The 24,823-nt window shown below is 46.6% G+C and overlaps 1 protein-coding gene across 4 annotated transcripts in view; it reads right to left on the reverse strand.

Annotated features, from left to right (window-relative positions):
- ABLIM3 (actin binding LIM protein family member 3) overlaps positions 1-24,823 on the reverse strand; it is a 110,250-nt gene that overhangs the window by 48,164 nt on the left and 37,263 nt on the right. For all 4 annotated transcript variants that reach the window (XM_077769036.1, XM_077769037.1, XM_077769035.1 and 1 more), the window contains exons 3-6: positions 20,157-20,294; positions 9,388-9,571; positions 7,557-7,669; positions 14-140 (exon numbers count right to left, since the gene is read on the reverse strand). In XM_077769036.1, coding sequence (XP_077625162.1) covers positions 14-140; positions 7,557-7,669; positions 9,388-9,571; positions 20,157-20,294 — 562 coding nt within the window. The remainder of the gene's footprint in view (positions 1-13; positions 141-7,556; positions 7,670-9,387; positions 9,572-20,156; positions 20,295-24,823) is intronic.

Here is a 24,823-nt window from a genome sequence, read left to right on the forward strand (position 1 = left end):
GGGGGACACTCACTTGCTGATGTACTCCCCGGTGAGGATGACACTGCAGGTCTGGCATTTGAAGCAGCTGACGTGCCACTGCTTGTCCAGCGCCAGGAGCGACTGGCCGTGCTTGATCTCCTCCTTGCACCCGGCACAGTCTGCAAAGATAAGAGGACGCCCCTGAGCAAAACATCCTGAGCCCCTGGCAGCTGCCCTCATCTCCGCCAGGTGAAGGAGAACCCCCCCTCCCCCGTCCTCCAAAAACCGCTTTTCTCTCAGCACCTTCCACCCTGGCACCTGTCCAAGGCTCTCCCCGGTAAAAGCAAAGGTCACTGGAGCCCTGGCCTCTGGACAAGAGGTCTTGGTGGGAGGGGCAAAGAAAGACATCCTGGGATTCCTTCAGAAAGTTCTCTGTCATCCTGACCGCTGTTCATCCGAAACCAGACGGAGCCTGCCCTGTTTCTGGCCTGCCCTCAAGCAGGTGACGACGCAGGCTGCTCTCCGTGACCTGGGGGACCTGCGGCATCAGCGTCACCTGGGAGCCTGCACGTGCCCACCATTTCAGATGCACCCAGACCTCCTACATCTTCTCTAGATCACCAAGCACAGTAATGTCTGAAAAGCACTGCACCAGGAATAAGCTTAGTATCTAATTTTTCCCACCCTTAGGCTTTATGCTCAACAGCAAGGACCCCCGTCTGTCTTTTGTGGCTAAATCTATTCTTTTGACTAGCGCTGTGCTTGGCACATAGCAGGCTCTCAAATCATATTTGCTGAGCGCAGATAAAGGAGCGGACCTCACACAGTACCCAAGAAAAGAACAGAATTTACCATGCCTGCCCTGCTCCAACATCCTTATTTATATGCCAAGCATTTTCCTCCCCAAGGATTAAAGAACCTGATAAGACTGCCCCAAACCAGAGCGGTGCCCTCACTCTCCATCCTTATCACCCTGGATGGGGCAGCAGAGCCACAGAATGTGGGGGGCCAGGCATCTGTCGGTTGCTCAACTGATGTCTGGGGAGGGGCAGGAAATGGCGCCAGCGTCCAAGGTACTTGGGAGATGCTGGGAACTCAGGCCTACCCGACCGGATGTCCCATTCTGGAGGAGGAAAGGGTCATGGGACAAAGTTTACCAGAGGACAAGCCTCCTTACTGGCGCCACAAGACAGATGCATACTTGTGGGGAGAAAAGAAACCGCACATGAAGTTGGGAGAGGCTGGCTGGAGGACCCCACGTGCAGCTGGAAGTCAGTGCTGGGAGAGAAGATGAGGTGTCTGCCTAGGAAGGGGGTGTGGCCAGCTGACTGTGGGAGGGGCTGGGCCCTGATGAAGTGCCTGTAGGAGGCACCCCCTCCCCCCTCCCCAAGTACTGAGCTCTCGCTAAGGCTACCGTGAGCCTTTCTAACATCCTTGTCACAGGCTAGGGGCAGGAGAGTCTCCAATTGCAAAATACTTCTGGGGGCCGGGAGAATAGTCCTGAGATTTCTTTTCCCTCCTTTACTCCTAGAATAAGTCTACCCACTTCCATCCCAGTAACTAGAGGCTTTAGAATGTAATCATTTAGAAAGGCCTCCTTCCTGTTTAGAGAAGTGACTCACCCGTGCTCAGCAGAGAAGAGCCTGGGGGCTCAGGGGTCAAATACAGAACCCCAAATACGGAGCTTGTGTCTCTGTGGGCCTCCATGATAGGGTAAAACAATTCCACAGGGGCTCAGAGTTCACAGAGCATTTGGTCACAGTCCCACGAATGCAGGAATCTACAGCATCCTTGACAGGTGGGTGCTGGCCTCTGCTTAACTGCCTCCAGGGGTCGGAAGCTCACCCCCTTTTTTGCAGAAGCCCACTTTGCCTTTTGACTGACAAATTATCATGGCTGCCTTTTGATTTTGATTTTATTTTTTTTTTAATGTTTTTTAATGTTTTATTTATTTCTAGGAGAGAGAGAGAGACAGCCTGAGCAGGGGAGGGTGAGAGAGAGGGAGTCACAGACTGAAACAGGCTCCAGGCTCTGAGCTGGCAGTCAGCACAGGGCCCGACGAGGGGCTCGAACCCACGAACCGCGAGATCATGACCTAAGCGAAAGTCGGACTAATTGAAGACTAAGCCACCCAGGCGCCCTGATTTTGATTTTAAAAGATACGTATCACATAAGGGTTTGTTTTGTTTTGTTTTGTTACTTCACTTTTTATTTCCTACCTGATTTTTTTTTTTTAATTGAAGTGTCATTGACATACAATGTTACATTAGCCTTAGGTGTACCACACAGTGATTCAACAACTCTATACCTAATGCTAGGGGGCCACAAGTGTAGCTACCATCTGTCACCATACGACGCTATTACAATGCCCTTCACTATATTCCCTGTGCTGTGCCTTTTATCCCCAGGACTTATTCCTTCCATAACTGGAAGCCAGTGCCTCCTACTCCCCTACACCCATATTTGCCCATCCCCCCTTCTCCATCCCTCTGTCAACCATCAGTTTGTTCTCTGTATTTATGGGTATGTTTCTGCTTTTTTGTTGGTTTATTCATTTGTTTTGTTTTTTAAGATTCTACATATAAGTGAAATCATGCATTTGTCTTTCTCTGACTTATTTCACTTAGCATAATTCCCTCTGGGTCCATCCATGTCGTGGCAAATGGCAATATTTCATTCTTTTTTTTGTGACTGAGTAAATATTCCATGGTGTATATAGGCCACATCTTCTTTATGCACTCATCAGTTGATGGACATTTGGGCTGTTTCCATATCTTGGCCATTGTAAATAATGCTGCAATAAACATTGGGATTCATGTATCTTTTAAAATTAGTGATTGTGTTTTCTTTGGGAAAATACCCAGCAGGGGAATTACTGGATGATAGGGAAGTTCAATTTTTAGTTAAAACATTTTTTTAATGTTTATTTATTTTGTGAGAGAGAGAGAGCAAGCAGGGCAGGGACAGAGGAAGAGAGACAGAAAATCCCATGCAGACTCCACGCTGTCAGCACAGAGCCCAATGCGGTGCTCAAACTCATGAACTGTGAGATCCTGACCTGAGCTGAGATCGAGTCAGACGCTTAACCGACTTGGCCACCCAGGTGCCCCAATGTTTAATTTTTTGAGGAACCTCTGTTCTGTTTTCCACAGAGATTGCATCAATCCACATTCTCACCCACAATGCACAAAGGTCCCTTTTTCCTCCACATGTTTGTTGACACTTGTCATTTCTCGTCATGACTGCCTTCTTTTTATGGAGAGCTGAGATCTGACTCCTGTGATGCCCCTTATTTTATGCAGTAAGGATAACCTACCTCTTCTGTCACCTGACACTTCCTTCAAATATTTATGTATGTGTGTATATATATGTGTATATATATATATGGCATATATATATTTAAGTTTATTTATTTTGAGAGAGAAAGAGCGCAAGCAGGGGAGGGCAGAGAGAGAGAGAGAGAGAGAGAGAGAGAGAGAGAGAGAGAGAATCCCTAGCAGGCTCTGCACAATGCAGGGTTCAAACTCACAAACTGTGAGATCATGACCTGAGCTGAAATCAAGAGCTGGATGCTTAACCAATTGAGCCACCCAGGTGCCTCACCTTTACATATTTAAAGAAAGTTGCAGTTTCTCTCTTCCCCTTCACTCCTCACTTCACTTTTCCTTGCAGGCTGTGGTCATTCACTGATCAGATTCGCTTGCGGACTCTATGGAGCGAGGTCTTTTATGGCCAGCTACATAGTCCCCCACCTCTCCAATACGTGTTGTCTGAATAGTTGCATCCTGTCATGGCCACATTCTAGCAACGAGTCCTATGTCTCCTTAGTTGCACTGATACATCTGAGATGGAATTAGCACCCTGAGTTAAAGTTCAGGAGGCGGTACCGTGCAGTGGGCAGAGGCGGGGCCCGGAGGACAGAGCGAATGGTGAGAGGCTGGCCGAGGGCAGGATCCCAGCTCCCTCCCTCACCAGCTGTGTGACCGATAAGCTCCTGCTTCTTGATCTGAATGTCTTCCTCACAACACCGGTGTCAAGAGGTACCATAATCAGGCCTTGGAAGGACACGACACACGTGCTCCATAAATGGTCATTGTCATTCTTGCTTCACGTTCTCGTGTTTCCAGCCCATAGTCTGTGCACTATCCAGTCTCGATCTGAGGCCAGAAGAATCTTCCTCTTGCAAGGAAGGCCTGTTGATCCCTGAGACGCCTTCTCCATGTGGCCTTTCTTTTCATGTTATCAGGCTGGTCCTCCACTGTACCGGCCTCTGACTGATCAGGACCTTTTTCTCCCTCCTCTTCCTCCTTTCATCCTTGACCACGGGGGGAGCCTCGGGCATCCACCCAGGAGCCCCCGAGTCTGGTATGATAAGCAGGGTCAGGAAAACCACACCCTGAGCCGCCAGCTGTCTGCCCCTCATCTGTTCCCCTCTGTTCCAAAATTACAACCGTCAGCTGGCAGAGAGTATGACGCCACCACCTGTCCCCCCAGTCCCTTAGTTTATGGAGGCCTCCAAAAGCTCCAGACAGCTATTTTTAATTTTTCTTGACTGTGTCATACATCGCATTCAGATCAGCAAAAATGAGTGGGTTTTGTGAGTCTCTTCCCTGTTGTGGACAACGAATGCAGCGGGACAGGCCCCTTCCCAGTTAGCGAGTCATGTCTCTGGTATAGGGTGTGAGGGAAGAGGCTGCAGGGCCAGACGCCTGGGCACATTCCGGTTTCATTGCTTACTGTTTGTGCGACTTTGAGCACCCCATTTATGCTCTTTATGCTCTGTGGGTCTCAGGTTTCTCATCTATAAAAAAATCCTTCTTCTCTCCCTCATAGAGCTTTCATGATTAAATGAGATATTATGTGTAGAAAACTTAGTGCATTGCCTGACAATAATAACAGTTAGTCAGTGTTAGCAGTGGTGTGATCGTGTTGGTGGTGCTATTGCTGGTGGTGGTGGTGGTGATGGTGGTGGTGGTGGTGGTTTTGGTGTTGCTGGTGGAGATGGTGGGGTGGTGGTGGTGGTGGTGGTGGTGGTGGAATTGGTGTTGGTATTGGTGTTGTTGTTGTTGGTGGTGGTGGTAGTGAAGATGGTGGTGGAATTGGTGGTGGTAGTGGTGGTGGAATTGGTGTTGTTGTTATTGTTGTTGTTGGTGGTGGTATTGGTGTTGTTGGTGGTGATGGTGGGGTGGTGGTGATGGTGGTAGTGGTGTTGTTGGTGGTGGTGGTGATTAGGGCCACAGGAATTAGAATGATTTGATTTTTGAACTTCATGCTAAACAATCCTAGAANGTGTTGACGGTGATGGTGCTGACAGCTGTGACGGTGGTGGTGATGGTACTGCTGCCAATTCCTCTCAGTGAAGATGATGAGGAAAAACTTATTCTCGTAAAAAGTAACACACTTCTTTTCTCTCGATAGGTCCTGAGTGTTCTTGATCTCTTTTGAGTAGATATTACTCTTGCTTGTCCAGAATGTCCTTATTCACCCTCCCGGGATGAAGTGTCACACTCCCGCAGATCAAAAATACACCACGTGTTTCCTCACTCTTTTTCTGTTCCTCGGATAGGCTCTTCCTCTCGGGCCTCTCTCAAGTCTGGTTTTGGTTCCCTCGATCCTTCAGGAACTCAGCAGACCTTCCAACATCCCCTCTGGTGACGACGTGCAGCGCGGAGAGTGAGCACCTCTGGGGAGAAATCCCTTCTGTGGAACACAGGCCCTGCACATCCACAGACTGATGTCTCTACTTGGTGAGCGACCAGACCAGCCAGGATCCTGCGTGCTCCCCCTGGAGCCGCCCGGGTGCTCACCTCCTTCCCATTACTCACTCTTCTTCACCTTCCTCTGCCTTTACACTTGGAGAATTACGGTGGAGACATTTAGCAGCCGCTCCCCAAGGACACACTCACATCCAGGACTCCCGCCCGCAGCTGAGGAACTCTCCTGCCTCCCCAGGGTGCCTGATGCACTTGGTAATGTGTAATGTGGCACGAGCCAAGAGGAATAACAGATTCGGGGGTCATATTCCCTCCTCGGAGTGCTTTCCAGATTAAACCTCCACGACCCCAGCATCACTCACTTCAGATTTAGAGAGCATTTTACGCACTACGATGTATGTTAGCCTGACTCCTGGATACAAAGACATTTGCTTTCCAAAAAGCTGGGTAAACAGCCTCTGTGAGGCTCTGTATCTGCCGTGCTTCCCACAGAAGGTTGGCTCCAGCCTGCCTCTCTCTACTGCCTGGCACGTGGTCCTGCTCGTCCCTGGGCGCCTCCCTGGCCTCAATCACAGGGCCGAGGTCCTGCACCCCGCACTCCCAGGCTTGCTGTCATTCCGCGCGATGCTTTCCAGCAATTATAACAGATAACCGCGTGTGTGCTCAGGCCCCTTGAGACGGAAAGCTGCTCTGACCAGCGAGCTGTTCTTGAATGTCACCGGGGATGCTGAAGGAAGTGCCCTCTGCACATTCTGTGAGCAGATCTGATTAGATCTAGAGGAAGGAAGGGCGAGGGAGGGAGCCTTCCCACCGNACCCAGGCGCCCCATCTTCCCACCGTCTTTCTCCAGCACACTGCACCGGGCAGTCTCTCTCATGGAGCCCCTAGGGGCTGAGCCCTGCTGACTGGGTGGTTGGTGCTCGCCCCCGCACGGTGATGCAGCAGGAGGCTAAAGGGTTTCCATCGATTCTGCTGGGGAGGCCAGGGGGAGTGTCACAGAACGGAGGAACACAGGAGCCTCGGGTGGCTTACCGCAGACGCAGGGGCCCAGGTCCGTGTGTGCGGGCACTTGCCATCAGCAGCCTGACAAGGGTGTGCGGGAGCCTTGGTCCAGACGCCTCACTGCTAGACACACACTGGTGGAGTGGGTGTCCCACAAATTTGAATGCGTGCTCCAAGGTACCCTCCTGAACCTCAGCTTCCCTCCAGATCTCTGCTTTCATGACGCAACAGAACATTTACTATGGTGTGGCTCATGTTCCCCTCATCTCGAACGGTGGTCCTCAGTCTTAGAAGCAGCAAACCATCTCCCAGGAAGCTTATGAAGAATGCAGCTTCCTGGGTTCCCTTCTTAGAAGTCCAAAGGGGGCCTGAAGATCTGCATGTTTCCTAGTTATGCGGTGAAACTGACCCAGTGATCTCCTGGACACCCGCTAAGAGACACTAGCACAGCTCCGGTGGGCTGCTCTCATATTTCTCCGTTTTAAGATGTGTCTGTGTACACTTTTTAGTAGAGTGTGTGAAGATTGAGAACCACACTGGTGGCTTCATCAGCCCTGTTCTAGGGCGCCTTGGGGAACGTGGGGCCAGAGGGGAGAGAAGATCAGGAGCCTAGCTCATCCCAGAAGAGCCCCACCTAAGTGGCCAAACACAGTACAGGCTGTCATCGTTTATAATCAGCAGCCTGCTTTCCCTGCATTTCTGCTTAAGGACGCTTGTGAGTCCGGGCAGCGTGCCAACTGGGTCACGCTGCAGGAGTCCTCCAGGGTGGAAACCTCCCCCACACCCCTCCCGGCCTGCAGGGGCTGGTGACAGAGCCGGGGCGGGGAGCCCTAGGACACACGGCCGGCTGACAGGGAGGCACCCAGGGGGAAGACTCACGGCTCGGTCCGCGGATCTTGATGGGCTTACTGCTGCTCATGGACTGGGAGCACGTCTGACACACGCATTCCTTTCCGCTGAAGGTGACCTTGTCTCCAATGGGGAAAGGCTTCCTGCAAGGGACATGAAAGAGAAATTCGACACCTCTTCTCTAGAGAGTTCCATGTCTCTTGGTGAGCTCACAGACAGCGCACGGGCTCACGGCTCGTTGGTACCACACGCAGCCTGCCTTACATTATACCAAGTAAATTCAAGTGCTGTTCACAACGCCAGGCAGACTGAACCACTCGGTTGGGGCCAGGACCAGAACAGTGGGCCATTTCGATGACTTTAACACTGGGCAAATCCCGCAACCGAGTTGAGCTTACATTTCTCATCTGTAAACGAATTGGTGAATAATTCCGCCTCGAGCTGTCCCTTCTTCTTGGAAGGACTTTTTCCAACCCAACCCCACCTATCCTCACGTATCAAGAAGAATCATTCAACTCCTCGATTCACCAAAATGTGTTCCTTTCACTATCCAGGAGGTTGAGAAGTCCACAGTTGATCTCTTCCTCAGGTCCTCAGCTCGTACATGGCCTGGCTCCCTACCCAAATATAAATTGTGCATAGAGTCCCTGGCACCGTCGGGCCCATTGTTCAGCTGCACTTGTGCACGAAGTCTGGGACAGCTGTCACATGGCTCTGAGTGTAGCCCCGGACACAGGCTTCCAGTGGCTGCCCCTTGCATGAGCAACGTGGGAAGCAGCGCCGGGATGGAGTGGGGGAGCTGTGTTCTCACCTCGGCCTGGGCACTGACTTGTGGCAAAGGACATGGCGTGGCCTTGGGGAGGCACTGCATCTGTATGGGGCCTGACAGAAACTTCACTTTACACCGTATGGAGCCGACTGTGCTCACCTCCACTGGGGCTGGGATTCTGGGACCCATGGCCCGGGTTTTAAAAGATGGATGATCGAATGAATGAATCCCACTGGGTGATTTTTATTTTCTCACACCCTGTGTCATTAGTCTCTGCCAGGAACTCTAGCTGGTAACTAACAGGTAGTTATTTTATGGGGGAGAATAATTAATCTATAAATTCTGCTCCTAATTAAAAAATGCATATATTTCTTCCAAACCATGTTTCTCCTTATGACTTAATCAGAGCAGTCCATTAAATCTTAATGTATTTGTGGGCAGGGCTGAGTTTCCTTTAGGTTTTTCATCTGCTTAATGCAGTGCTTGGCATACAGCAGACCCTTAATGTACATCTGCTATGTTAACAAGTAACCAGGGATGCAGAGAGTGGGGGGAGGGGAGCTTTCCATCACCTACCAGTATCCTGAGAGGCTAGATGCTTACCATATAATGATGACAAGACTAGCAAAAGTAGGCACGATTATGTCCTGAGCTGTGGTCCCTGCAAGTAGCATCTCATTTATCTTCATGAAAACCCAACGTGATTAGGATGGTTTTGATGCCCATTTTACTGATGAAGAAGCTGAGGCCTCCAGAGGTCGGATCACTTTCCAGGGTCACCAGCCAAAATGGGTTCTGAGAGGCCAGGGTACTCGGTGGTTCCTTTGAGGACTTCTAATGGGAAATGAGAGGCTGAGCGTGGAGGCTCAGATCCTCACTCTGTCTTGGTTGCCAGACAGACTAGCGTTTTATGTTCGATCATACTCGAGAGATGGAATTCAGCCTCTAAAAGGTTTGAAAACCACCGGCCTGTCAGATCATTCCACCCAGGAGATCTTAGAAACCCAAGGGTCCGGCCTACAGCCCCGAGAGCCCCAGACCTGCCAGGGGGCTCGGGCAGAAGGTCCCATGCTCCTCTGGCCACCTGCTCACCTGCACAAGCTGCACACGAAGCACTTGGGGTGGTAGGTGCGGCCCAGGGCAGAGATGACCTCCCCGGTGATGAAGTCCCGGCAGCTGTCGCAGCGGGTGCCGTAGAGCTGCTGGTAATCCTGAGTGCAGATGTACTCCTGGTTCTTAAAGAAGAAGCCCGACTGGGCCAGGCCACAGCCACACACTGGGGGCAACAGAGAGAGAGACAAGGGCGGGCTGGGGCCAGGGAAGGTCTGCAAGCATGACAAGCATGAGGTTCTCACTGGGGACAAGGCCGGAGTCTGACTGGGTCATGAGTGGCCAGACAATGGTGGCGGACTAGACATCACTGGGCTAGTATTTCTTAAAGTATGTCCTGAAGACCTGACGCATCAGAATCAGGAGCCCGGCGGGCCTGAATCACACTCCCTGGGGCTAGGGGCCAGGTGTTTGAGTTTCAGCAAGCTCGCCAGATGCCTCTGACGCACCCTCACTCAGACCCCTGATGTGAATGAAAGTTTAGGGCTGAATTTGATACGAATCATTCAGTTCAAGTTCCCCTGGGCACTTCCCACGTGCTTGAGCCTGCACCAGGCAAAGACAATTTTAGAACGGCGATGGGATGGCTGATTTGAAGTCTATAGCCTGCTCTCACCATAGACATAAAGAGGCGGTCTGTTCCCTGGGCAGGAATGATAAAACCTGGTCCCTGAACTATGAAGAGCCACTAATGGATGTCAAAAGATGGCCTTATGGAACATACATCGTGGGTGACCGGCGATGGGCTGGTGCAGACAGCAAGTGCTGTTCGTGGGGAGGAAAAAGGAGCAATGTCACTGAGGGAGCGATTATGGTAGACTTCCTGGAGGAGGTGGCATCTGGGTTGAACTCTGAAGGCAGAATGAGCTACCTCATGTTAGGTAGAAGTCGCAAGTGATATTTGTGTGGTGGTGGGGCTGGAGTAGGGGTGGTGTTTTCAGGGACTGGAGGGCAGTAATACAGGAAAATATTGACAGTTGGAAGAAGGCCTGAGTCTGGCTTAAGAAGCTTAGGTTTTGTGGGATATTGAGAAGCCATGGGTAGATTTTTAAAAATCTAAAAAACAAATTATTTTGAAACTCTCCAACCTATACAAAGGAAGAGAGAAGGTTATAATGATATCCCATCAGCCATTTGCAAAAATGACCAATTGCACTGATGGCTTCGGAACAGAAAGGCAACGTGATTTCATAAGGTGGGGTTTCCTTGTGGACAATATGAAGATGTGTAGGATCGATAATAGAAGAGCAGGTGGATATAATTATAGGTGCTTGAACAACTCAACCACGTGGGACTTCTTTCCCCCAAAGGACTTAGAAACGTGGGGAATGAGATTTCCCGCTGAGGGTTGACTTGTGAAATCAACAACTAATGGGAAGAGCAGAAAGAAGCAAAGTTTCTTCCAGGAGCTCCAATGGCTCCCAGGGCCACCAGCACTCCCGAGTGTATTGCTCCCCGGCTATAAAGCAAGGGTGGCCAGCCAGGAAGGGGCTGGCCGGCAATCAAAGGAAGGCCACTCCGGAGCCCATTTCAACCCTATGACCAGCCCCCTTGTTCTGAGTCTGCATTCACTGAGTGATTATCTGATAGTTTGGCTTTCTATATAGTTGGCCTTTGGGAGGGACGCAGCTGGTCAGGGCAACGTGAACTAGTACAAGGGGGAATCACGGCTCTTATTTCCATTAATAAACAGGCACTCTGATTGTATACACTGGCTTCCTGAGGACTCGGTTAGCAAGGACGAGCTTTCTCAAGCATGGTCAGTGGTGTGGAAACCAACGAGATGGAATTCCGAGCCTGTAACTGTGAGGACCTGGCCCAGACTGGGTGATACTGCCCCAGCGAACACAACCTCCTTGTTAACAGGGAGAGCTGTACTGCAAGAACAGCCAGGTTAAAGACTGGAGGGACTTCTGGGCACACGGCAGAAATATTTCACAGGTGCTTGTTCACCTTGCGGGCCAGCGACAGGCAGGATGAGCGTGGAAGAGGGTGGCCCCAGATGTCACAGCATTAGGGGGACAGCGCAGCACAGTGGGGGATGCAGCGGTCTGGGAGCTGAGCCATCTGGGCTCTGGGTTCGTCACTGCCACGAACTCTGTGGGTGACCATGAATGTGGTCTCTGTTCACATGCACGTAAAATGAAGAAGCAGGATTCAAAAGGGAGGTGAGCTTTTCTTCTGACACTGACATGCCGTGAGTCTAGGAGAGGGAGCCCTCCTTCAGGGCTTACCGGGTGCCCAAACATTTTAAACTCGGCGCAAGTTAGAGGCGCTGGAGGCAGGGGTGGTGGTTGGTGGGGGAGGGTTCACCTGCCACCAGGCTTGGAGAAAGTTCATCACATCAGACAATGTCTCCAGAGCAGGCCAGGCCAGAGCACGGGCCGTTCTGGGGTGTGCAGGTGGCAGATCAATCGACTTAATGGCTGTGGAACTCGTTAGGTCGTAGCCTACGACCTCATTGGACTCAACTCCTGTTTTTTTCCTTCTTTTCTCTCCTTTGCTTCCCCTGCCGGCTCCACCCTCACAGCTACGTCTCCCAGTGGACAAAACCGGGAGGCCATAAGAAAACTCGGAACATTCGGTTCCTCTATTTCCCCCCAAGGAGCTGAAAGGAGGAAGTTTTTGGTAGAAAGGATGTAAAGGTTGATAAGCATCTCAGGGGGTTCCCGGAAATACAGTGGGGAACTCGGGGATGGAAGGCAAGTTGGACAGCACTGACAGCTGTGTTTGAGGTTGAGCAGAACCCAGCATTCAAATAACAGGAAAGGCCTTGGAGAGGGGCTGCAGTATGGAACTGACGTGGAATTAACACACCTGGGCCAGTCGTTATTCTGTGAATCAAAAAACATCAAGTCTCTAATTTTAAAAAAAAGCAGATCATTTGGTGTGACAGTGGGGCAGGATATGAAAGCTTAGCACTGCTTTGAGAAAATCCAGAATGAATGTTCACTATACATATAATGCCTAGAAAGAGGCCTTGCACACGGTCATAGCATGTTTCGGTGGTAACTACACTATTTTGTGGGTCCCTGGACCTTTGTCCACATTTCTGTCCTGCCACTCAGAGGCTGGGTGGCTTTGAAACAGTTACCCCACCTCTCTGGGCTCTGTTGCTTCATTGGTGAAATGAAGGGGCTACGTGGTAACTCAGAACACACCCAGATCCGAGAGTCTGTCCTAGGATTCCGTTGATTTTCAACTTTTCAAATCAGACCGAGTTTTATGGAGTTTCAAAACCGAAGTGTTAGAAGGGCCACTGAGGGTGATCTATTTAATATTCAAACATTTAAAAAGTGAAATATATCACACATACAGAAAACGTAGTCAATATCCACGTACAGTTTAAAGAAGAAGAATAAAATAACACTCCCAGGCAGCTGCTACCAAATCAGGAACTAGAACGCTACCTTGGAAGCCTGTTTGCATCTCCCGAAAGCACTCCCTTGCCATGTGGTCCCTAATTGTGTGTTGATCCTTCTGCTTTTACCACCTCCGGTGTATCCACGAATCATGCTTTGTTTAGTTTTGCCTTCTTGGGACTTTATCTTGATGGAACCATACTGCATTTAGTCTTCTGTGCATGCGTCAACTTTGAGGATTGTGTTTTTGAGATTCATCCACGTCGATGCATGTAACTGCAGTTTTCCTTTCACTGCTGTGCTGTGTCCCATTGTCTGCCCCATGACTGATCTGCTTTACTGCTGAAGGACATTTGAGCTCCTTGCAGTTTTGTTTGGTTTTTTTGAAATGTTGCTTTGAAAATTCTTGTATTTGCAAGGTGACGCCTTACTGTTTTCCAAAGGGTTTGTCCCATTTACATTCCCACCAGCACTTGCCACCGATCCATAATGTCACTGAAAGCTGCTAATGTGTAGTCAACAGGGTAGCTACAAAATGACATCTTATTGTGACTTTAAATTTCCTTTTTCTGATTCTTAACCAAACTGAGAATTTTATGGGTTTTTATAAATTTCATTTATTTATTTTTTGAGAGACAGAGAGAATGAGTGACAGGGGGAGGGGCAGAGAGAGCGGGGGGAGAGAGAGAATCCCTAGCAAGCTCCTCCCTGTCAGCACAGAGCCCGATGCAGGGCTCGAACTCACGAACCGTGAGGTCATGACCTGAGCTGAAATCAAGTCGGATGCTTAACTGACTGAGTCACCCAGGTGCCCCAAGAATCTTATTACATGTTTATGGGCCATTTGTGTTTCCAAGGTTCGTCCACGTGGAGAACGCATCAGGATTTCATTCTTTTGTATTGCTGTATGACATTGCACTACATTTTATTTATCCATTCATTGGTTGCTGGATATTTGAATTGTTTCCAGTTTTTGACTTTATGAATAATACTGCCATGAACATTCATGCACAAGTTTTTGTGTGGCATTTATTTCTCTTGAGCATATATCTTATGAATTGGACCTTGTTAAGTCACACGGTCACTCTACATTAAACCCCTAGAGAAACCGCAAGACTTTTCCACCGCAGCTACACATTTTGCATTCCTACCAGCAATGGATGAGGGTTCTGATTTCTCCACATTCTTGCCAACACTTGTATCGTCTGTCTTCTTGAACACCGCCATTCCAGTGGGTGTGATGTGTGTCTCCTTGTGGTTTGATGTGCATTTCTCAGATGACGAATGACATTGAGCACTTTTCCACGTGTTTACTGAACACTTATAGAACTTTGGGGAAACCTGTATCTGAATACAGGTTGCCCATCTTGAAATTAGATCATTTGTCCTTTTCTTAGTAAGTTGTAAGAATCCTTTATATAGTTTGGATGTGAGTCCTTTACCAGATGAATGATTTGCAAATTTCCTCTCCCATTTAGTGGGCTGACTTTTTACATGGCTGATGGTATATTTTGAAGCACAAGAGTGTTTATTTTATTTATTTATTTTTATTTAATTTTTTTTTCTGTTTGTTTCCTTTTATTTTTATTTATTTATTTATTTATTTTACAAATAGTGTATTGTCAAATTAATTTCCACATAACACNAAACAGTGTAGGAGGAGCACAAGAGTGTTTAATTTTGATGACATCTAACCCATCATCACAGCCAAGAAGCCTCTGCCTAATGCAGGGTTGCAAAGACTTACTCTTATATTTTCTCCTAAGGGTTTTATAGTCTTAGCTCTTACACGTAGGTTTTTGACTTTTTGGGGGCTAATTTTTGTGTATGGTGTGAGGAGGGGGTCCAACGTCACTTTTGTGTGTGTTTTTCTTCGGGTACGTATATCCAGTTTTCCTACCATCATTTGTTGAAGACGATTCTTTCCTTATAGAATTGTCTTGATAGCCTCATGGAAAATCAGTTGACCTTAAATCTAACGGCTTATTTCTGCTCTCTCAGTTCTATTGATCTATAGGTCTATCCATGTGCTAATACCACGTTGTCTTATTTTTTACTGCTTTGTAGTAAGTTTTACAAGTGGGAAGTTTGAGTCGTCCAGCTTTGTTCCTTTTGGGGATTGCTTCGGCTATTCTACATCTCCTGTAATTCCATACGGGTTGTCCAATCAGCTTGTCAATTTCTTTAAAGACGCTAGCCAGGATTTCGATGGGGATTGTACTTGTTATGAACTGAATAGTGTCCTCCTCCAGTTTTATATTTTGAGGCCCTAACCCCCAGTGGGTAGGGGGTCTTGAGGAGATAATTAGGTTTAGATGAGGTCATGAAGGTGGGACCCCGAATATGAGATTAGTGTCTTTATTACACGAGGTGCCAGACATCTCTTTCTCTGACACGTGAGGACACAGTAAGAAGGTGGCTGTCTGTGGTCCAAGCAGGGAGCTCTTACCAGAACCCAACATGTCGGCACCTTGATATTGATTTCTAGCCTCTGGAACTGTGAGACAATAAATTTGTGTTGGTTAAGCCACTCAATCTATGGTATCTTGTTGGGGATAAATACTGATTACGTAAGCTGACTAAGAGAGCATCAACTCCATAGATCCATAGCATCAAATCTATAGGTCAATCTGAAGAACACTGCCACTTAACAATATTAAGCCTTCTGATCCATGAACATGAGATTTCTTTTCATTTATTTAGGTCTTTTAAAATATCTCTCACTGTCAGAGTATACATTTTATACTTAAGTTTCTTCCTGTATATGTTATCTTTTATATGACTGTAAATGGAATTGTTTTCTCAATTTTATTTTCAGATTGCTCATTGCAAGTGTATAGACAAAGAATTGATTTTGGTATATTGATCTTTGACCCTGCACCCTTGATGAACTTTGTTATTTCTAATGGGTTTTTAGTGCATTCCTTAGGATGTGCTATATGAAGATCATGTCACGTGAAAATAGAAATAATCTTACATTTTCTTTTACAATCCAGATGCCTTTTATTTTATTTTCTTGTATAACTGACCCCATATGAACCTAGAGCAAAAGGCTGAATGGGAGTAGTGAGAGCAAACATTCTGTTCTTACTTTTTTTTGGTTTGTTTGTTTTGTTTTTAAAATTTTTAAATGTTTATTTAGTTTTGAGAGAGAAACACAGAGTGTGAGTGGGGGAGGGTCAGAGAGAGAGGGAGACACAGAATCTAAAGCAGGCTCCGGGCTCTAGGCTGTTGGCACAGAGCCCGACACAGGGCTTGAACCCACGAACTGTGAGATCATGACTTGAGCTGAAGTTGGATGCTTAACTGACTGAACCACCCAGGTACCCCTGTTCTTACTTTTGATTTTACGGGCAGGCAGGCAGTCTTTCACCATTAAGTATGATATTAGCTATGAGTTTGACTTTGTTCTTGAAAGATCCTTTTGCTGAATACACAATTCTATAGACTTACTCCTTTCAGTACGTATACAGGTATTATCCCAGTATTCTCTGGTTCCCTAGTTGCTACTAACGTGTCAGTTGTCAGTCTATTTACCATTCATATGTGGATGATCTGTTTCTTCTCTCTGGATGTTTTTAAGATAGTCTTTCGTTTTTGGTAATCTGCAGTTCATTCTGATGATGTAAGTATTTTCTATTTTTCTACCGAGATTTATTAGGTTTCTGGATCCAAGGGTTCGCATCTTTGAACAGTTCTAGAAAACTGAGAGCTGTCATGTCTCCAAATACTGTCTTCCCACTCATGGATCCTGTTACGTATCTCTAGAACTCTGACTGGATATATGTCAAATCTTTTCACTATTTTTTCCATGTATAAACTTCTCTTTTATTTTTACCACCTTCTTATACTTCTGGGCTATAGTATATACCTTTTTCTTGGCTAAATCTTATAGTTTACTAATTCTCTCCAGCAATATCGAATCTGCTATACAAGCCGTACATTAACTTTCTAATTTCAAATATTATATATTTTTAAGTTTTGTTTCTTTTTTAAATCTGTTGTGCTATTTGTTACAGTGTGTTGTTTCTTGCTCATTTTTTATCGCTCTTCTTCCTTATTTAAACGTATTGAATGTAGTCATTACATAATGTCAAAAAATACCAATTTATGAAGTCTTTAAGGTCTCGATTCTCCTTTACATTGCTTTTGCTGACAATTAGGCCATTATGATTGCAATGAGTTACTCATTTTGTTTATAATGTTATCTCTGGGAGTTCTTCGAGGTCTGGAGTAAAGCTGAGTTCCTCCAAAGAGGAATATCATCTGCTTCTGCCATTTACCAAGTGTAGGACCACTTTCTTTTAAATTCTTGGGGTGCCTGGGTGACTTAGTCAGTTACGTGTCCTACTTCAGCTCAGGTCATGATCTTGCCATTCCCAGTTAGAGCTCTGCATCAGGCTCTGTGCTGACAGCAGAGATTCTCTGTCTTCCTCTCTCTCTGTGTGTGTTTCAGATTCTGTGTCTTTCTCTCTCTCTCTCTCTCTCTGTCCCTCCCCGACTCGTGTCTGTCTCTCTCCCTCTCAAAAACAAGCATTAAAGAATTTAAAAACATTTAAATTTTGTTACACCTTTTTAAAATTTATGCCAGATATATAGCATGAATATAGAACATGATTCCATGTTAAAGGTGGATTACGGAGAGACATTTTGATAAAAGTTTTAGTCTCCTCTACCCAGTACCAAAGTTGGCACCGACAAGTTTCATTGTTGCCTCCTTCTCCAGTTTATTTCTCATCCATCCATACATTGAGAGTAAGATTTTCATAGGGTGGTGGGGCGCCTGGGTGGCTCAGTTGGTTAAGTGTCCGACTTCAGCTCAGGTCATGATCTCACAGTTCGTGGGTTCAAGCCCCGCGTCGGACTCTGTGCTGACAGCTAGCTCAGAGCCTGAAGCCTGTTTCAGATTCTGTGTCTCCCTCTCTCTCTGACCCTCCCCTGTTCATGCTGTCTCTCTCTCTCAGAAAAATAAAACATTAAAAAAAAAGATTTTCATAGGGGGAAATCTCAGCTTTACATAGAGGTCTCCTATTAGATTTCCACTCATCCCAAGCTCTAACCTCTATCTCTCTGTAGTCCATACAGCCATCAAGGCAAAAGCTCAAGGTCTCCAAGGCTTAGAGGCTTACATCTGGCATTGGCACTCACACCAGGACTTCTGCTTTTATTTTTGTTTTTCACCGGCAGCTTCTTTCCTTTCATGTCAGCACAGTAGTGCAGGGTAAAAGAGTTGTCAGAAAAAATTCGTAGAGATTTTAACCTTTTTCAACTGAGGCTATTTAGGGTAACTAGTCTCTATAACTGGCTACTGCTGGAAACAAAACTCCTCTCTTTTGTTTCACTTCTAAGCAAGTGGACATTGAAAATAGAAAAGTAAATCTATTGTTTTCCTGAAAATCTCCATGAAAAGAGATTCTATAACCTCCCTGTGGTTGATTGTCAAAACGACCAAATTCTTCCTTTCTCTGCACTCGTACCTTTGAAATCTGCAAATCCTCCCACAAAAGGCAAAATTCATTTCCCTATGATCTTAAATCTGTGTTGGTCATTTGACTTGTTTTGGCCAATGACATTAGCAAGCATGACAGACGCCGAGGCTCGCGAACAGGGCTTGCTTCTCTAAGCTTGCTCTCCTGTGCTAGAACTCTGAGCCCACATGCAAATGAGTCCGAGCCAGGCTCTGCTGGAGGACAGAAGCCATATGCAGGCACCCCACTCAACGGCCTGCCAACCACTGCCACTGATGCACTGATTTCACCACGACGAGGCAAGGGGAGGTACAGAGCGTGGGCACAGAACTGTCCCGCCAACCCAGAGAATCATGAGCTAAATAAAAAATTACTTTAAGCTAGTAAATTTTGGGGTAAGCAAACGGTAACTAATATACTTGCTTAAGAATGTAACTGCACCGTCCTAGCTCAAACCCCCCGAGAACAATTTTATCATCGTCACCCTCTGTCCTGCCTCAGTTTCTAGGGGATGTCACAATGGTCACTCACCAAGACACTTTTGCAGGTCAGCTTGCACTAAAGGGGTCTGCCAGTTCTCAATATAGAATTTAAATTGCATCAATTAAAATAGAGTCCATAGATGCGTCGATAAAAACTGAGGGCATATGAATATGTTTATTTGCTCAGTGCAGCATCCAGTTAGATCCTGAGGAAGAAATCTGTTGAGAAAATCCATTTGCCATTGAGAAAAATAGCAAGGGAAGTCAATCTCAGACACAAGAGACTGGGGTTGGAAGCAGTTACGAAAATGAAAAGATCCGAGGTTTCAATTGACCTTAAATTCAGTCCATGTAGATGGTGTGAAATGGTTCCTCAGGAGGTCAGTTCAACATCAGTGATGTTCACAGAAATGTTGCCCTCGCTGTAGTTGACAGACCTTGAGAGCCATGGTCTGTTCTGGGCGCTGTGCTTTTCGAATGATACTGACAAACCAGAAAGGCTCAAGGAGGAAGACTCCAGGATGATGATACAAGCTGGAATCATTTCAGATGAGGCTCAGTGTAAGGATCTGCAGTGTAATCGGGCATGGGGAGCCCTGGCTGCTGCAAGTGTGTGAATAGCAGTCACAGTTGGAAAGCAAACACGAAGTGCTCCTCAGACTGCCTGAGGACAAATCTAGACCCAACGGATAGAAGTTACCCATTCGAGCTCAAACATTTTCTAAACTCACAGGGCAGTCCAACCTCAGATTGGCTGCTCTGTGGAACAGGAAGCCTGGGTGAGGAGTTCAAGAAGTCGAGGCTGGGGAGGCGTCCATCAGGGACAGCAGGGAAGGGAGCGTTACCCTGCTTGGGCCAGAGGCCTCTCCAGGCTCTGTCAGCGGAGGCCCTTTTCCTTCCTGCTGCTGGTTATCCTGCTTCTTTAGGAATTTACAGATCCTAAGAGCTCAGAAGTAACCCAGCATCTGTCTCCTCCCAAATTACAGACCTAAGTGAAGTCCTAATGGACTTCTCCTTTGTTAAACTTAGCCTTTGAGGATGGCCACACGGTCACAGGACAGGTGCTCACCTCAGAGCCATGCTGAATTTTAGCCAGGACAGCTTACTCCTTCATTCGCTCTCAGATTGATTTTTACGCACGAGACAGGCGTCTTTCCAGATCTGTACGTTAAGCTTCAAGGATTGCTTTTTTCATTCCAGGTCAGCACTGCCACTCTGAGGTCACCAGGTTCCCTCTCTCCCCCACGACCCAACTCTTCTGTCCCTCTTCCCTCCACACTGCCTACGGGAGAGTTCCTATAACAGGCTAAGGGAAGTTTTTCGGGGCGTGTACAGGTATCTCAGCGGCCTGTGTTTGTTCTGCCTGCCCCTGAGGCATGTCCTGGGGGTGAACCAGGGCCCGCAATCTGACAAGGGAGCGAGGAATCTGGGTCTCTTACCTTGACAGGTGAAGCATCTGATGTGGAAGTGGTTATTGTGGACACGAACCACTTCCCCTTTGCAGGTGTCTCCACATCGGTAGCACTGGATGACATTGGAGCTGCCTCGGGGATTGTAAGGAGTCTGCTGATAAGGAACTATAGGAAGAAGCAAAAAGATCACCATCCAGAAGGCCTGTGCTCTTTAAAAACTCTGCTATAAGACATTAGCATAATCCTAACTGGGAGAAAAAGCAGAAAGGGAAGTCATTAGCCAAGTACCTTCAATACATCACCAGGGCAGCACATGCCAGCTCAGGCATCGTGAGGAGGTGCGTGGCATTGAGATGTGACTCCGTAAATCTCCTTAAGCAGAGATTTAAGGCAGGCAGAGACGTAAGAGTGCACATACCCTTTCCTTGCAATAATAGTGGCCAAACTCATGGAAGAAGAAAAGTAAAAGAGGAAGTCGAGTACTTCAAGGTAGATGATCCAGAAGTACCATTTCTCGGTGATTTCTGGATCGAGACCAGGCCCCATACTTCTCAAAGAGAATTTGGGTCTTGCAGTTGACATGGGTCTCAAAGAAATGGGTGGCTGACCCTGCCTCCCTCAGGACTTTGAGTGAAGGAAGAGACACCCTCTCACTGGGCCTCTTGTCTTGACATCTGTAAAATGCGGGTGGTCAGTGGTAGCACAGACTTTGTATAACAAAGAGGCCTAAAGGAGAGGCACTCTAGTTTGGAAGGAGGTTGATGAGGGGACTCCTCTTACAGCTGCCTGTGAGCGTCAGTTTCCATAACACTGAGTAAATGTCAAAAGTATATAATTAAGAAAAAGGATCTGGTAGAGATGACGAAGGGGCTCAAGTCCCCGGAGGTTGGGCGTTTGACGATACTATAGAGCTCTGCTAGCCTATGTGTCTATTTCCTCTTGCTCAGACTGTCTCATGGCCACTTTTCTAGATCTCCTGTCCCTGAGATATACTTTGCTTAACCATTCTAAAATCTGGTCATCTGATGAGAGTACTTTTTTTGTTCGTTTGTTCTAAGCACCTGCTTCATTCAGGGTTAGAAGGGATATTGACAGCTGTCTGGTCCACTCATTACGTATAAGCTGTTGAGACGGCTTTGCCAACGAGGAACCAAATCTCTCTTGTAGAAAGCTCCTGGGGGACTGCGAGAGAATTCCTCAATTCCCTAATTCTCAACGTTGAAGCCACAGTGCAAAATCGTTTGCTCATATCTTATTAGGAGAAGGCTCCCTCTTATCCTGGCTATAAATATGACCACCTGATTGGAGGGGAATCGATGTCTATCATTTAGTCATATAGATTTATTGCCCATATTTTGAATACGCATATTATAAATCACGCAAACCTTGTACTGAAAAGGAACTTAGAGATCACTTGATTCAGGGCTTCCCAACCTAGTGCAGTAGTTGTTAATGGCTATTGGCTGAAATCTGAATCTTTTATTCTAGGCACATGAAGGCTGGAGCATGGTGTCTTGCTTGATAATGACATGTGAATGGAAATTGTGTGTGTTGCTTTGGAAGCCCTATGAGCCAGGTTTTGCTTTTTCCATAGCCCAGCAACCAGCAACACCCCAGATGGTGTGCAGGATGCATCAGGTTGGGTCCCTGCCTGGGGAGTCATGGAGCAGAACTCCAAGGCTAGCCCAGGACGAACACTGATTGTGAGTAAGGAGGGATCTTTGTTGTCATAGCCTTGTTACTGCAGCATATCCTGACGGATGCACCTGGGATCTAGTATTTCCAATTAACTATAAGATTTGGTGCTATGTACATTTTCCTACAGCTTCCTCCAGATTCTCAAAGATGATCTTCATAACTGATCTCATCCGTCTTCTTCCTTTTGAAGAGAAGACACAGGAAAGCAGGACTTTCAATTCTCGTTCACTTACAGGTATCCTGAATTCCCAGTGCACCTTGGGCAAAAAACTGGTTGCTTAGCCCTGAATGTGTTGCCTCAGACAAGTTTGCTATCTGAGGTGGGAGAATATTCTTCTCACTATCTTTTTCTCAAGTTCATGCTCCTTATCCAACTCTTTTCCTGTCTTAAATTTAAGACAAAAATTAAGTGAGTTAACTGGTTAACTAAATCATTAATTAACTCATTAAATGGGTTAATAGGCGTCCAGCATTTCAAAAAGCACATGAGGTGCTCCACAAATGGTTGCTTGTACCCTGATCGGCACACCATCCCCACAGCTCAGAACAATCCTTCCCCACCCCCAGAACGTCCATACACATCCATCCTGTCTCCTTTACTTCTTTCTCTGATTCTTGTACACCATCCCTGGAAAATATTCCACTCTCCCCTCTCCCACCAATTTGTGAAAACAAAAAAAAATGTAGATCCTGTTTATTTGAGCAGTGAAGTGACCCAGCATTGTTGAGGGAAACAAACCTGTGAGTCTGAAAATCAAGTAAGAACTAACAGAATAATCATCACCAACAAGGAAGAGAGGTCTTAACAGTAGCCAAAAGTCCCTCCAATTTTCAGCTACCTCTTCTAATTTAACCTGCTTTATTGCTCAAGAACCCACTTCCAAGATCAATTAGATTTTTCCCTGATTTGATTTTCTGGGCAAATTTATGCGTGATCATGTCTTCAGTCAAAACTCAGTCTTTGAACCACTCAGATAAAAAGGCATAAAATCAGAGTGAGGGGATGGATTGAGAAAGTGGGTTTTTTGGCAGGCGGCGGGGTGCAGGGCGGGCAGGATGGGCATAGTTACCGGTGGGTTCCCCCAGCCCTAACTCTGCCGCTTCCCTCAGGATGAGGGTGCCACTTTGGTGATGCTGACAGGCTAGAAACCCACAAATGTTTGATGTTTGTAAATAATCCCACAAATAGAAATGCAGGCATCGCGGGCGCGAATTCTTCCAGACTGCTGATGTAAATAAACTGTGACTAGAAAAGGGCAGCGGTGTAGCAGGATTTGATCTTCAAGACGTGTGAAGATCTTTCCTTATCTAGATAGTGCCCGCAGGGACTCTAGGGGTCAAGGGAGGCCATGCTGAGATAGGCCATATCTGCTCCTGCCCAGAAAGGGACCTCATTTCCAACAAGATTTTTGTATCCTCGGGTAATGAAATCAACAACTTAATCTAACATGATTCTGTGTACGTAGGTGTGTATGGTCATTTCTTCCCACCAATCTACACCCCTCCAAAAAAAAAAAAAACCACATTAAAATTTTATTTTCTGCTGGTTATTCTTTCCACCAATTTTTAATCTCAGAAAGTACTACAAATCAGTCACATGATTTAAAACATTTATCTTATGGGAAAATGTCCCTTGAATTCCGAATCGACTCATACCTGAATTTTGGAACTGCCTATCCTTGGGAGCAATGTTTTAGAGCAGCCATGAGCCTCAAATGACATTAGCTCTGCTCGCTGGTGAAATAATCCATGAAGTTCCCAGTTTAGACATATGGATCATGTGATATGTGTCTAAAATGCGTGCAGGGAATCTCTGGCTTCTGTTTAATGTTATTCGGCCAATAAAGGGCACCTATGAGAGACATTCCCCCTGCCTGGTCTGTAAGCAGGGCTGTCCAGTAGATTTCTGAGTACGGAACCGTTCTATATTTATACCGTCCAATAGAATAACTACTAGCCATATGTGAGTGTTGGGTACTTGAAATGTGGCTAGCGTGACTGAGGTACTGAATTTTTAATTTTATTTCATTTTAATTAATATAAATTTACATTTAAGCAGCCACATGCAGCCAGCGGTACCATCATCGGACATACGGCTTTATAGATCCACAAACGGGACACCAGGCAATGAGGATGGGGAGGAAAAGAAACGAAATCTAGTTGAATCCTACTTACATAAAAAGAACATTTATATAAAAAGAACACGCACCAATTAATTCAGGAATACCGCCTTAGACTCAAATTATTCCTTTTCACCCTTGAAGAGCGTTAAAATTGTACATAAAAGCGGTTCGCAATAGGAGCCAATGACGTACACACATTCACCCATCCTGTGTTTCATCTGGAAACAAAATCTGTGCAGTGAAATCAATACCATTGTTTTCTAAATCACCATTTTTCAGGCACTGCGAGACTGAACAATCTTGATTTTTCCAAGAACGGAAGCAAAAAAGTCAATTGGCAAAGGCTGTCAGAATAGTTTTTTATGACAGCAAATCAGCTGGTCAATGCCTTCGAGATGAAAAACGAAGGGTCTGGAATATGAAGCACTCTTTTACATGCATAGCAAATCTGTAGCTCGACGGGAAAATACAACTTAATTCCGTGACTCAGTTTGCACGTGAAGCTCTTCCCAAATGTGACAAAGATAATTTAAAAGTGTTGGAGCAAACAGCACATCGGGAGGGGAGGGGCGGCCGGCCTCCTGGCAAGTTTCAAGGAGCCTGTGAGTTGAACAAGCAGAGCCTCCAATTTCTCCATCGGGCTTTTTTCCCTAGCTTTTTCTCCCTCCCTCTGGCCGTCCTTTATTTTATTTTAGGTGCCTCTCACTCATAGATAGTGCAAGGTGGCCTGAGTTCCGATTCCCTCTCCACTCCTATCTGGTTCTGCCATTTTGGACAAATCCTCCCTCTGTCCTCACTGGGAGCCTGGACACAATGATTTACAAGACTCTCTCCAGTTAAAGGCTAGGTCTGGCTCTGTGTGTCCCTTTCTGT

The sequence above is a fragment of the Crocuta crocuta genome, unplaced genomic scaffold, assembly GCF_008692635.1.
Source record: "Crocuta crocuta isolate KB4526 unplaced genomic scaffold, BGI_CrCroc_1.0 scaffold340, whole genome shotgun sequence".
In the NCBI taxonomy this organism is placed as follows: Eukaryota; Metazoa; Chordata; class Mammalia; order Carnivora; family Hyaenidae; genus Crocuta; species Crocuta crocuta.